Raw genomic sequence first — 14,323 nt, 5'->3', positions numbered from 1 at the left:
TTTACTCACCCTCATGTAGTTCCAAACTTGAATGACTTCCTTTCTTCTGTGGAACATAAAAGAAGATATTTTGAAGAAGGTTGGTATTTTAAAAATGTTGGTTTCGGTTCCCATTAATTGTGCCGCATAAGTCCTTAAACGTAAAGCATTCACATCATGATTGACAGCTGAGATTGACAGTTTCTCTGAGCGTAGTAGTCACAGAGGCACCGACTGACTTTTTTTCTGGATCTTTGGGAGGAGATTGGAGGTTTAACTTTATCTACATTTCCATAACTGTTAATTTCACTCTGACAAAATTAGCTCAGCTGTAATCTTAACAAACTGGTTCTGTGGGAGTGTGGGCGCCTTGGTACCGCGGCTCAACTTCATGCTAACTGCTGTGCAGACTCAGGTCCCGAGTTAACTATACTCAGGTCCTGAATTCACTACTGTGCATACTCAGGTCCCGAATCAGTGCAAGATGTAAGTGCCATAATGGGACATTGGCGGCTTTTCTACAGTGGAGGAGAGTGATGGTGCATCGTCCATATTTTACAGTTTATGGTTCCCATTGATTTTCATTGTATGGACAAACATAATCAATATAATCAACAAAATATAATCAAACAGTCAATGGGATCCGACACTGTTCGGCTACTTCAAAACATCTTCTTTGTGTTCCATAAAAATCATTAAGGTTTAAAATTACATTTTTTTTGTCAGAGTTTGCATGGACTAGCCCTAAGCGTTCACTTAAGTGGAATCATAAAAATAAAAAAAATTGTAAAAATACTTGGCTCAGGGAAATAATGGAACTTAAAGTATTTCTTTCAATATCAGCTTAATAAGATAATTAAAGAACACAAATATTGGCTCATTCTCTTATGATTATTGATATATTGTGCATCCCTAATTTCACTCCAGCATGTGTGACCTAAAGCCCTAACTCGCACGTTTAGAGTTCTTGTGAGTTAAGTGAGATTAACACTATAAGATGCTTGTTAGTGTGCTTAAACGTGCAGTCCTGATTACATTTAATACTTGACTGACAATCTATCACATCCATATTATAATATCTATCAAAAAAGTATCCTCAAATGAGCTCAGTTTTAGTCTAACAGACATGAAAAGTGGCTTGTTGTCTTGAGAATCTAGATTTTTTTGGTGATTGTTTAACAAAGCTTTCCTACATCCGCATAATCCTTTGAACTGTAGGATAAACTGGATACTTACAGTCACATGTCTTAACCGTCTCAAAGGTTTGAAACACACTTCTTCTTTGGTGTCAGACACTAATTAGGCAGACTGCATTTCTGCTACCAAATGTCAACCTGGTTTCCAAGACTCCTTCATTAAACCATTAAAGAAACGCTTAGCCTAGTTGTACTTTGGCTAGCTCATGTTCAGCTTATCTGTTCCTCTGCCTGTTTGAAGTGTGTGCAAGATGAGTCATGCTTTGCTTCTGCTAAATCCTTCACGCTCCATGCAGGCTGATATCTTTAAAACAAAAAGTCCTCCTCTATTTCTCACTTGCACTTTTGCCTTATTCTTTCTGTTATTTTTTTCTACTATCTCTGTGTCACTGCCTACACATTCATCACACATTCAAGCAGCTCTGCTGTGATGAATATTTAATAATGCAGACTCATAGGATAAAGTAAATAAAGGCTCTCTAAGGTCTATGCCATCAGTAGTTAGACTGCAGGTGTGGATGCACTGTTAAGTTCTTGAATTCCACAAAAGCTCATTCACCATCCCAAAACTTTTGTGAACCACAAATGCATTTTAATGGAGTCTATATGCGTTGCTCGACCTCTTGCAGGGCAGTCTGAGGAAGCAAGAAAAAAATACTTTGGATTTCTGTTGTAGTTGTTTTATTCTGGTTCTTCCTAAATTCATTCCTAAACATTCATTCAACATTCAACATGAATTCAACATCTGGAAATGTTTACTGTGAGGTCCAGTAATTATTTAATATATGCACTATCATTCATTAGTTTGGAGCCAGTAACATGTTTTTTTTTTTTTTTTTTTTTTTTTTTTTTTTTTAAAGAAATGAATGGTTTTATTCAGCAAAGATGCAATACATTGATCAAAAGTGTTAGTAAACACATTTATAATGTTACAAATGATTCTATTTTAAATAAATTGTGTTCTCTTGAACTTTCTATTCATCAAAAAATCCTGAAAGAAAAAAAAAGATCAGTATAACCTGCACTACTGTTTTCAACGTTGATTAAATGTTTCTTTAGCACCAAATCATCATACTCAAAAACATTTAAAAAAAAATACTGACCCCAAACTTTTAAATGGCATGTATATAAGTATCTTATATAAAAGCTTATTTGAAATTAAAATGAGAATTCTATGACCTTTTTCAAAAACTCTATATGCTAATATGCTTTTAATTCAAATTTCAATTTAAATACACCATATTTCTCTTTTGTATGGAAGCTTGTTTCCACCAAAGAATAAAAAGGTAAAAGGTAATTGAGACTTTCATCTCATATTTCTGACTTTTTTTTCCTCAGAGTTGCATGATATAAAGCCGCAATTGAGAGTTAGAATTGCATGATATGAGTCTATGAGTCTTACATTGCACTTCACAGATTTGTGTCCAATCAGATGGTTTCTAGAATGAGAATGTCCCTTTCCTAATACCACATTCAAGTAACTAGCAAGTATCAAATGATTGTTCATGATTATGACGTGAATAAACCCATTTAAAACAAAAGAGATGAGTCACTCTAAATGTCCCGCCCAAACTGCCTGTTTCAATAGGAAATACATCACACACAAGACACTCTTTTTTTTTCCTTTTCTTTTTTAACTCAAGCAATTTAATGGGACCTTTAAGAATGTAAAGTTAGCTATTAAAAGCTTGACAAAATCTGGAGCTAGTTTAACAACAGACAAGGAAAATCTGCCTGCAGTGCTGTGTGTAATTCTGCCCATGTGTCCTCCCATCTTTCAGCTAGACCGATGATTGCAGCCCTGCCCCTGAGACCTACGGTCAATAATGGCACTGTCCTGTCAAAGAAGGGCGGCACACTAACATCACCCTCAAGCTCCAAGAAGGACAACAACTCACCAGCAACCAAAAAGTAAGAGACTAAAGGCTGGAATACATTTTGTTGAGATTTTTCTCCCAATTTGCTGTCTGGAGGAGTTGATGCTAGTTGAGTCAAAGTCAGTCTGCAGATTGGAGCTCACCACAAGTGCTGCTGGTTCCCTCTTCACTGTTGTTCAGTTGATTTATTCCATGCACCTTGTGAGTGGGTGAAGTTTAGCCAGATTTACTCTGACCTGTGCAGATCAGAGTTGACATATTCGACAGAAAACCACACATGATGGGCATAGACTCTGTTTTTCTTTTAGTTTTAGACTTTGATTTCATCCAGTCGGAGGATCTCAAACATGTGTGATACTTTGAGCCAATTGTTTTCAATGGTCATCATGAGTCTCCTAGAATTGAGGTACATGTTTCTGTGTGAGTTGTATGGAATGACTTCTAGTAGTGTGTGACCCTCAGTTTTTAAGTGTATAGCCGTGTTTCCACCACAGGAACTTTGCCAAGAAATTAGGGACTTTGGGGTGGTACTCGGTGTGTTTCAACCACAGGGACCAGGGTCTAAATGAAGTTCCAGGTAAACATTCCCCCTCAAAACAGCCCAGGTAGTACTTTTTTCAAAGTTCAGGAACTTTTGGGGGTGGGACTTGGGTGCTGAACATGCTGATTGGTTGAGTTTACGCAGTATTTTGATTGGTGGACTCGACGCAGCATTTTATTTCAACCACTATTTTTAAAAGTCTATTGCGGTGCATGCAGTAAGAGTTGATTGCTATTCGAATCAACAATGGAGTTTAAAAAACATGACAGAGGGGCCGACGACGAGGTTCAGGCTTTATTAAATTTATTTGCAAAGGACGAAATCCAGTGGAAACTGTAAATTCGAAGCGCACAGTCCTACGTCACCGGACAAATCTTCAGGGTACTTAAGCAGCAGCTCTGGGGGAAAAAGTGGCTTATATAACAAATATTCGTGTTATTTTTGCCTGGTTAATGCATAAATGGCTGAAGGCTTAATCTAAACTCCTTTTCATTTTAGAAATAAAGAAAAAATGTTAAAATCATTCTCAGTCTTTTCACTTAAGGGTGGAGGTGAAATTGACTGTATTGTTTTGTCGTACAGTGCTCGATCAGCTTTCAGTAAAATAGACATTCATCCAGTGTATGCGAATACAAAGATAACAGGTTTTGTCTTATAAAGGTCAGCTTTATCAGTCATGATAAGAAATGCTAAACCTGGAAAACATGTTCTCAAGTTAGTCATCTTGGATGTAGGAAGCTATGCAGTGCAACTAGGTTTTAAAGGTGGGGTAAGTGCTTTCTGGTAACTGTTGTTGTTATTTCAAATCACCAAAACAAACACACCTCTACCCCTAAAAGGGTCTCGGCCCTATTTTGATAGCTCCGCCCCACACATACTTAACCCAGGCAACGACAATGGCAGATTGTGTGTTACTAATCCAGGTCGAAAATTCAATGAAAAAGTCACCCCTTCCATCACAGAAACACAAACCGTTCTCATGAACAACTAGATATTACACAAACACTACAGTACAACTAACGACATATTACAATTATGACCAGATTAGAGTTATAGCGATCACAAAAACACAAACCATTCTCATCATGACAACTCGATAGTACACGAGCACGATAGTCCAGCTAATGACATATTACAATTATGACCAGGTTAGGGTTATATAGATGAAAAGAGGAAACAAACATATATTAGGAGTATAGTATCTTACTTGTCGGTCACATTTTGTGAGGAGATTTAGATGTTCCATACGGTGTGGAAATGAACGGGTCTTTATCTTCGCTGAAGTGAACAACAATATGATCGCAAATGGGCAAACAAGCAAACATGACACACCACCATATTCAAGCAAAAGCCAGCATATATTAGTTTTCTATTTAGTAGTCTTATAATGTCTATTATGTGTGTTGTGTGTTTTGAATAATGACATGCACTGAGCGAGCTCTTCTCACCATCATTATTAGACACGCCCCTTACCTGCTGATTGGCTACAAGTTTGTTATTGGACTCGACCCCAAATCTGTTTTGTAAAACGGTTTTGAAATAACACTTACCCCACCTTTTAATTAATTATCCATAATAACCTGCAGTCGTGGATGTCACAAACACTGGAGATTTTCTGGAAAGGTCGTTTTAAAGCATTATCCTTTCCTCTCAACTCAGGAAATCCCTAAGTGACATTTAGAATCCTCATGAAATCAAAATTTATCTTATTTACTTTGTTAGCACATATTGCAGGTCTTAGGGTGAACAATTAATCCGTGCAAGTTAAAAGGTTTACTCAGAATTTTTTTTTTTTTTTGCCGTAGTAATCTTTAGTCAAAATCTGAAAAGTTACTTCCGGTCCGTTCCTTCTCAGATGATGTCAGTTTGATGGCTTGCGGTTTAAAATGAGTAACCTCTCCCCTCCAACCGTTCATCTGCTATGAGCGAGAAATGGAGAGGAGGAGCGCTGAGGTAAAAACTCTGCCCTCTGCTCAATATTCCTTTTCACTTGGAAATACGTCACAGCACTGAAGAAAACTCACTCGCTACTTCCGGTTCACTGGGACTTTAAGGAACACCTTCAGTCATGTGACAGTGTGTGCATTTTCTGTTGCCATGGTAACATTTCCAAAATGTTGGCCTGTCTGATTAGCACATGTTGCATGTCAATTTTTAAAAACGCTTGTTTTTGTTACTAAAGGTATGTTTCAACCCATGCAACAATTCTGTTTTAATAGCATACCATATATTACACATAACCTGATTTTAATCAATTTCTTGAACAGATTGATATAAAACAAGTTACAAAAATATTGTGGTGACGTGTCACATCGGGCTGTTAACCCACTGTAGGTTGAATTTTGATGTGACGTATTGACATAAATTACAATATTTTCAAAAATTCTCCAGCTGTGCAGCGCCATTGTTTCCTTGTTTAATAACTACACATCATGCAGATGAATTAATGAATAAACAGACATTTATTATTATGAGACAAACCCAGCTGACGACCCCTGCTTGTCTTTGTTTGTGAATGTCAACTGTCTGTCACCTGTATTTGTCATCCTGTGAGACCTCTCTGTCCCCTCCTCTTCTTCCTATCTGTTGCATGCTCTAGTCTGTCCCATCTGCCCAGGTTTCTTCTAAGGCCCTCTCACAGGTGAGAGTTTTTTTGTTTTGTTTTTTGCCAAAACTATCTGCGATCTTCTCAAAAGTGCTGTGGACTTCTGATATATATATATTTTTTATATATAAAAAAGGCTTTAAGGGTATGTTTTTAAACCATTATTCAAGAACAGCTTAAAAGCCTAGCAAACCGAGGGAATCCCATGGGAAGTACCACTACACTGGGAGATGAGCTTTGCTTTGAATCTTGTGAAACTGGGCAGTCTTTGGCTTGGACATGTTTTTTTCCTAGCTTCTCATCAGGCACTCTTTCAATGCATCCTGTAAAGCTTCTATTCCCATCATGCCTTGAAGCGAGAGCCCTGTCACCCTGTGTGCAGTCTATAGACTAACTCTGTACCCACTTGCTTGTATGCCTGAAGTGCCATTATTGACAAAAAGCCTCACAAAGCATGAAGATCCTGCAGCCTATTTAACATGGGATAACACCATCCGCCAATGGCTGGGCCAAATGAACTTTAGCCCTGCAGTCTGGATTAGACTTGAGCCTGGCATCCAGTGGACTGCTGATGGGGTCTTTTCTTTTGTTGACAAGTTTTAAAGGGCACCCAGACTCAATTCACTCCTTTATAATGAACAAATACACAGCAAATCAGGGCATGAACATGAACTGAGAAAAAACCCTAAACTAAACAAATAAAATTTACATTTCTTTTGGTTGTTTTCTTATATGTGTTTGCTATGCCTCTTTGTGGGTGGCTAGCTGGTTGCCTGTTATAATTGGCTGGGATGTTACCAGTATTATCTCTACATTGCTATTTCCTTTTTTTCCTGTGTAAATGTTATTATTTGAGGCATAGGCTACTGTAGGAAACTTAGGCTTAATGAAAGATATTTAGAGACAATATTACAAGCTAGGTTTATGTTTTGTTTCTCAATTCTGTTGAACAGTTTTTGGAATTGATTTGGGGATTTGTTTTTAATGACCCTACAATTAAACCATCAAAGTATGTGGAAAGTCTTGTATATTTTTGAGATATTTTAAATATGAGGGAAGAACAAAACACTAAACTTGGTTAAAGTATTTATCTGACCAACTTATTTGGCAAAAGAAAGGGGGTAAACTACAGCTACGGGTTTTATTTTTCTATGCAAAAAAGTTATTCATATTAAGTTGGTTCCTTCTTGTTTTTGCATGCGTTCATACTTTCTTGACAGCCTGCCTAAAAATTATGTCTACACAATTTAGTGTTTCATTAGTTTATAGTTTCATTTGCATTATCACAAATAAAACATTTGACACCAAGCACAACTATGCAAAATGCTTACACACTTAAAAAATAATTTTAATAAAAAGATGTGAAGATCAATAATAATTCTAAAATAAATACTAAAATTAAATTAATTCAAGCGGTATCTTCAAATATATAATTTTGTGTGAAAAAAAGAGCAAATGCCATATTTTCCAGTTCACTAGTGTTTCATTTCCGGAATATTTTTGGTATTATCAAGTTTTGGTGTTTTGTTGTGCCTTGTCTTAGGTAAGAGTTAAAATGATGTTAATATCTCTCCTTCTATCATTCATAGCACTGTGAAGAGAACAAGTTCTTCTGAGCACGTTGGCCCCAACAACAGGAAAGACAGTGGTGTGGACTCCAAAAACAATCGCACACGCACTGGTTCCACAGGAAGCAACTCCAGTGGCAAGAAAGCCACAGAAAAGTATGGAGATTAAAATATGTATTTTTCTTTTAATACATTTATAAATTATGTTTACCTGATATGGGTAACAGAATAAGGATGACTCATACAATGAAACATTACACACACACACACAAAAATAGACAAGCACATTTGGGTGACTTGTTTCGTTTCTCACCCCCTACAGCAAACAGAGGGAGCCTGTTTTCAGCGCAGGTAAGAGCCAGGTGACATTTTCCCATGTGATAGAGTATGAACCAAGACTGGATCAGTCACACACAAAGCAATGGTTAAACTGTAATTTCTCTTTTTGACTAAACTTTCCAAAAAGTACAAACTTTGCTCACTTTTGTCAAGCACATGACCTCTAAATGAATGGCTGACCACCCAGAAGTCCACCCTGTTGTTTAGAAGCTCATATAGAAGGTAGACAGATGTGGTGAAATGAGGGACAGATGAACAGATGAAGTGAGGGACAGAAATTCAAGGAATTTTTTTTTTTTCAGAGCTTTGTGCCTTTGTGCTCTCCAGTCATGGCTCATGAAGGTCTCTGTCATTGCATCGGTCTATATTGTGTTGTACAATCTTTTTTCAGGTTCATTTCACTTAAAAAAATACTTATCTTTTATTAGTAACCTTATCTATTACAAAAAAAACAAAAAACATTTCCACTTAAATTGATTTGTGTTTGCATTCTTATATTTTGTGTTTTATATTTTTATTCAATTTTATTTTTATTTATAATTTGTATGCCTTTGTTCACAAAATTAGTAATATAATATAATAAAAGAATAGAATATATTATAAATTCTGTTGATAGAACATATTTACTGTAATACAAGTATAGTTATTATGCATAGAAAATGCACTGAAAGAGTAAAGAGTCTTTTTCAATCAAAAGAAGCTTGAAATTTTCAAGGTCTGATAGGCGTTTATAATCATTGTGTTTATCTATTATACATCAGTTCTGGTCAGAAGCTGTGCAGGCTTCGTTGTTTTGAAAAGAATACAAAGGAATTCAGCAGCAGTTCTTAGGAACGTCAGAACAAATTTGATTTGGTGTCAGTGTAAAAGCAGAGCGTCTAGTGCGCGCAGCCATTTCGGAATAAAACTAAAACTGTTCTGCCTGAAGGCGGAATTTGCATGTTCTGTACTGTATATTTGACCCAGTTGCTGTACTTAACTGTGCCAAAAAACTGTGATTAATTGAAGTCATCAAGAAAGCAATTCCAGATGTTAAATATACAGTACACCAAATTAATCAAACACCAGTGGAGATTTGTTAAATAGAGCGTTTGACAAATGAAACGACTTTCCCGGAGGAGCTTGTAGAGTAATTACCCAGACATGGCAACCTGGGATCTTTTGAACAGGGGTATGTCTTTCCATGAGCCGTCTTCTGCCATCTTACATGATTGTCTTTGTCTCTGTACGTTCACAAAGGGATGAGACGTGTGACACACTGCAAAGGTAGGCATTGTTTGTCAACTGCCCCTTGTGTGAGCAGCTCTGTGGATATAACTTGATTCTCAAAACCAGAGGGAAATTATTTAAATCACGTCAACAAATGAAGGCAATTGCAACTCTGCTTACACATGCAATGACAGCTAGTAGAGTTGAGAATCGTTATTTATTAAGTGCCAGATACTGTAAAATTATTTTAATAAAGACCCCATGAACAACCAGTGTTTGATATAACATGAAATGACCCCATAGAAAGAGCCCTTGCAGACTCATGACTGTGTCAAGGTCAATAAATCACTTAAAATAAGGGAAAATGTATTTATTTTCCATTAAATGTAAATGTTTCTGAAAATGGTATAGATGTTTTTTTATATAAAAATCATCACCACAAACCTTTTAAGGGGTCTTTAAAGGACAACTTCGGTGAGAAATTAATCTAGGGGTAATGAACAGATGGTCATCAAGTAGATCGTTCTCTGGGATGCGTTTTCATGAAAATCGAATGTAAAAAGTTTTATCTCTAAAAACAGATTAGCTTATAACGCTCGCTATGGGGCACAGGGATAAGTGAAATTAAATCAGTACATTACGCGTTCACGGACAGGCGCCATCTTGGAAAACGGTCTCGTCGAGTCGAGCCACGAATGCTGTGCTGAACTGCGATAAACTGTGACTTGGAATCTCATATGGGCTGTTGTTTCCGGAAGAAATCACTGAACGCAACAGAGAAAATAAATAAATAAAAATAAAAATGTCCACGTAATTAGATTTCACAAACGTAATTCCTATCAATCAGCTCACTTAGCACAGCATTCGTGTCTCGACTCATCGAGACTGTTTTCCAATATGACGCCTGTCCGTGAATGTGTAATGTACTGTCTTTATAAAGTACCTTCTTATTAAACTGTTTGTACACTTACAAAGTTTTCAATGCTTCGGTTTGCATGTAGGGACCCTCATTATGCTACTGTGTTAGTGTGAGGCTATTTTGAGCCTTGTTAGTGGTATTAACTAGCGATTTAATTTCACTTACCCTATACCCCATAGACAAGCGTTATAAGCTAATCTGTTTTTAGAGATAAAACTCTTTACATTCGATTTTCATGAAAACGCATCCCAGAGAACGATCTACTCGGTAACCATCTGTTAATTAACCCTAGGTTCATTTCTCACCAGAGTTGTCCTTTAAGAGGTGTCTTACACATTTACATTTGGTTATATCTGCTGTGAGAATCATATTATGCCCCTTTATACAGTTCATAATGGTATTCTTATTGAGAAAGTGATCTGGCTGACTATGACAACTCTGGCTTCATATTATGACAGAATCTGCACCACAAAGCTGTCTTGCGTGAGGGTCTGGGTTGAATAGACAAATGCGTGTGTGATAGAAATTCCCACCCTTTCTCCAGAAATGCAACCCTTCCCAATAAACTAATGCGCACTCTCTGTTACACCTTTCTGAGTGAAGCCAACCTGTGGTTGATTGCAGTGGTGCTAAAACACAAGCTGTTAACTTTTGAGTGACGCTACTCTGACAGATTCTAGTTGTTTTGCTCACTGCTCATTGCACTTGTTTTTCCACATGCACCATGGGAACACAGCAGTTTCCTGCAGTCGCACAGCAGCTCACTGGATGGGTTTTGCTCCACGCACACATATTTGTTCTTTCAGTCCCGTAAAGGGCATTTATCATCCTGTGTCAGCCAGCTCTTCTGGTTTTTTGGAGTTTGGTGTTTATCATAAATCTGAAATTAAATGTCAGACACATGCAGGTCGATGTGCAGCGTGTCACTAAGTAGAAATTCTAATCCCCAAACTATAGTCTTCAATGTTGATGAAACATTTGGTGAATGACTCACTGTTTCATAGTCCTAAAAAGGCGGTAAGGCAAGCAAATGAAAACACCAAGTTAGAGGGAAGTATTTCTTCAGAACATTTTTTCAGTTTGTTTCCAGTGTTCCTGGTTTTCCTCTAAGATAATAGATTCCCATGCGCTTCCCCTACCTACTATAATCAGCACTGCAAAAATCTTTTTCGTAATCAGCATTTTTGGCTTGCCAGATTATTTCCAGAATAAAAGTAAATCTAAATATATTTAAAACTTTTATAAAAGTTATTTTTTTCTTATCTCATTGGCTTTTTTAAAGGATTAGTTCACTTTAAAATGAACATTACCCCATGATTCACTCACCCTCAAGCCGTCCTAGGTGTGTATGACTTTCTTCTTTCTGATGAACACAATCAGAGTTATATTAATAAATATCCTGATGTTTCCAAGTTTGATAATGACAGTGACAGGGTCCATTTAGTTTGAAGATCAGAAATGTGCATCCATCCATCATAAGCGTAATCCACACAGCTCCAGGGGGTTAATAAAGGCCTTCTGAAGTGAAGCCATGCATTTGTGCAAGAAATCCATTTTTAAAACTTAAAACTATACAGTAAAATATCTGCAACGCCTCTCGCAGTTTAAAGCGCTTACGCTGCGCTCTAGTGATACGTCGCTCCAGTTACGACTTTTCCGTAAGTTGAATGTGGAAGGCGGTCTGGCGGAAGCTAGATAATAACTTTATAACATGTTAAATATGGATATTTTTCTTATACAAATGCATCAATTTGGTTCAGAAGGTCTTTATTAAACACCAGAGCCGTGTAGATTACTTTTATTATGGATGGATGTCGTTTTTTGAGCTTCAAACTTGTTGGCCATGTTCACTGCCATTATAAAGCTTGGAAGCGTCAGGATATTTTTTTAATGTAACTGATTGTGTTCATAAGAAAGTCATATACCCTTAGGAGGTCTTGAGGGTAAGTAAATCATGGGGTCATTTTTATTTTAAAGTGAACTATCACTTTAAGCCTAATATCTCTAAATCTTGTTCAATGTTTGCTTAAAACAGGAAAAATAAAAACTATTTGCCAAAATAGTAAGATATATAAACTTATTTATTCAAGATGATATATTACTGGAAAACAAGACAAAAATACTGTTTGCGAAATAGATTGTTTTGCAGAGCGGTTTCTTAGTATTGTGGAAGGCCTTGTCGTCTTGTTAGTGGAATCTAAAGCTGTTGGACCATGTCTGATCATGATTATACTTCATCCCACCTCTTCACCCCCTCCTGCACCTGCCCTGTCCAATTTGACCACTTCACCTATAGTAACCGTGCAGATCTACCTGCACCGACCGTCAAAAAGGACCGGATCCACCGAGCCCCCCAAATCCACATCAACTGTGCCCTCGCAGTCTGCGAACACCCCGCCAGAGGCCAAGATTCTGTCTGACAGAGCGGCCCGTCTCGGAAGCCGAAAGATCCCTCTGTTTACCCTTCCTCTGCGAAAGTGTACTTCTCAGTCAGTCCAATCGCCCTTAGATATGCCCGCTTACCGGAGCCCAATCAAATCTCCCAGCCAGTATTTTCAAATCTGTTACTAATCAAAACAGCTGTAATATTAGCCGTAGGATCTTTATGAGTCTTTTGTTCTGTTTTGTTCTTTTTGTTTTGATTGTCTCACTTTGATTTGGTTTAGTTTAATGTTGTGTATGTTAAGCTGCATGTTGACACTTTTGTCTTTTTGCTTTTGAATAGCTTTGTTTTGTTCAAGTGTGCATTTTATTAACTGTACATTTCCTTTTCCACTGTGTTTGCATGCATGCCTGTCTGTGACTTTTATTTTGTGTCTATTACTAATTTATCAAATCATGAAATTGCTGTATTCACATGCTTCTGCATTTGATTTTGCATTGTCTTTACATTTAAATGGACTGTATCTTAAATACTACATAATAAAATATATCAACCATTCCCTTTTATATCTCACTGACCTATTTAATTTTTTTAAGAATATATATATATATATATATATATATATATATATATATATATATATATATATATATATATATATATATATATTCTAAACACTGTTGCAGTTCCTTCTAATCCACCCTTTGGTATAAAATCATTTTATTTAGTCTTGGATTAACATTAATCATGTCTCAAAATACACTACAATTCAAGTTTGGTATCGGTAACATTTTTTTTTTTTTTTTTTACCAAGTTCACCACTTAAGTTCACCAAGGCTGCATTTGCAAGAACAGTAACTATTATTATAATAACATTTTATAGTTTTTTATTGAAATATATATTTTAAAAGTAACTTATTTTTGTGATGGTAAAGCTGGATTTTCAGTATCATTACTCCAGCCTTCAGTGTCACATGAGCCTTTAAAAATCATTCTAAAATACTGATTTTCTGCTCAAGAAACATTTCTTATTATCAATTCTGAAAACAGTTGTGTGAATACTGTAATACATCTTTTCAGGATTCTTTTATGAATAGAAAGTTCAAAAGAACAACATTTATTTGTTGCTAAAAAGCTGTAAAATGCATCCTTGCTGAATAAAAATAATGTTTTTTTTTTTTTTTTTTTTTAAATGGCCCCAAACTTTTGAATGGGGGTACATGTCTTCATTATTCTATCTCAATCAAAATCTGGTGACATTACCCACAATATATATCACAGCGATCCTTCAGTGACCCATGCATTTTCTTTTTCTAGATGAAGGGTATGTCAAAATGTATTTGAAGGGACGACCCATCACCATGTACATGCCCAAAGACCTGGTGGACACATACTGCCTGGAAACAAAGGCCGACTTGCCTCCTAAAAAACTGAAACTTGACTGGGTGTATCCTTTTATTGCTGCATGAGAAATAGAAATGGGGTTGCATGTAGATTGATTCTTGTATTGAACGCTCATTGCTGCATGATTAAATTAGCCGTTGATTTATTATTGCATAGAAAATTAGCTATTAAAAATGTCATGAGCTAAATGATGGATATGGTTTCTGGGTCAAATTTATGTTACAATTATTGTGCATAATGTAAAGCTTCTTAAACCTGGACCTCAAAAAAGAAAGTATTATTCACTGTGATGTACTAATTCCA

The 14,323-nt window shown here is 36.5% G+C and overlaps 1 protein-coding gene across 8 annotated transcripts in view; it reads left to right on the top strand.

Moving 5' to 3' along the window:
• eml1 (EMAP like 1) overlaps positions 1-14,323 on the top strand; it is a 66,008-nt gene that overhangs the window by 39,326 nt on the left and 12,359 nt on the right. For 5 of the 8 annotated variants that reach the window (XM_067455247.1, XM_067455245.1, XM_067455244.1 and 2 more), the window contains 5 exons: positions 2,957-3,086; positions 7,788-7,922; positions 8,089-8,117; positions 9,345-9,371; positions 13,934-14,063. In XM_067455247.1, the coding sequence (XP_067311348.1) occupies positions 2,957-3,086; positions 7,788-7,922; positions 8,089-8,117; positions 9,345-9,371; positions 13,934-14,063 (451 nt within the window). The remainder of the gene's footprint in view (positions 1-2,956; positions 3,087-7,787; positions 7,923-8,088; positions 8,118-9,344; positions 9,372-13,933; positions 14,064-14,323) is intronic. The other 3 variants (XM_067455248.1, XM_067455246.1, XM_067455251.1) reach the window with 1 other exon arrangement.

This window comes from Pseudorasbora parva, chromosome 10 (assembly GCF_024679245.1).
Source record: "Pseudorasbora parva isolate DD20220531a chromosome 10, ASM2467924v1, whole genome shotgun sequence".
NCBI lineage: Eukaryota > Metazoa > Chordata > Actinopteri > Cypriniformes > Gobionidae > Pseudorasbora > Pseudorasbora parva.
The sequence above is the reverse complement of the archived record's forward strand: the minus strand, read 5'-3'. Positions and strand labels throughout refer to the sequence as shown.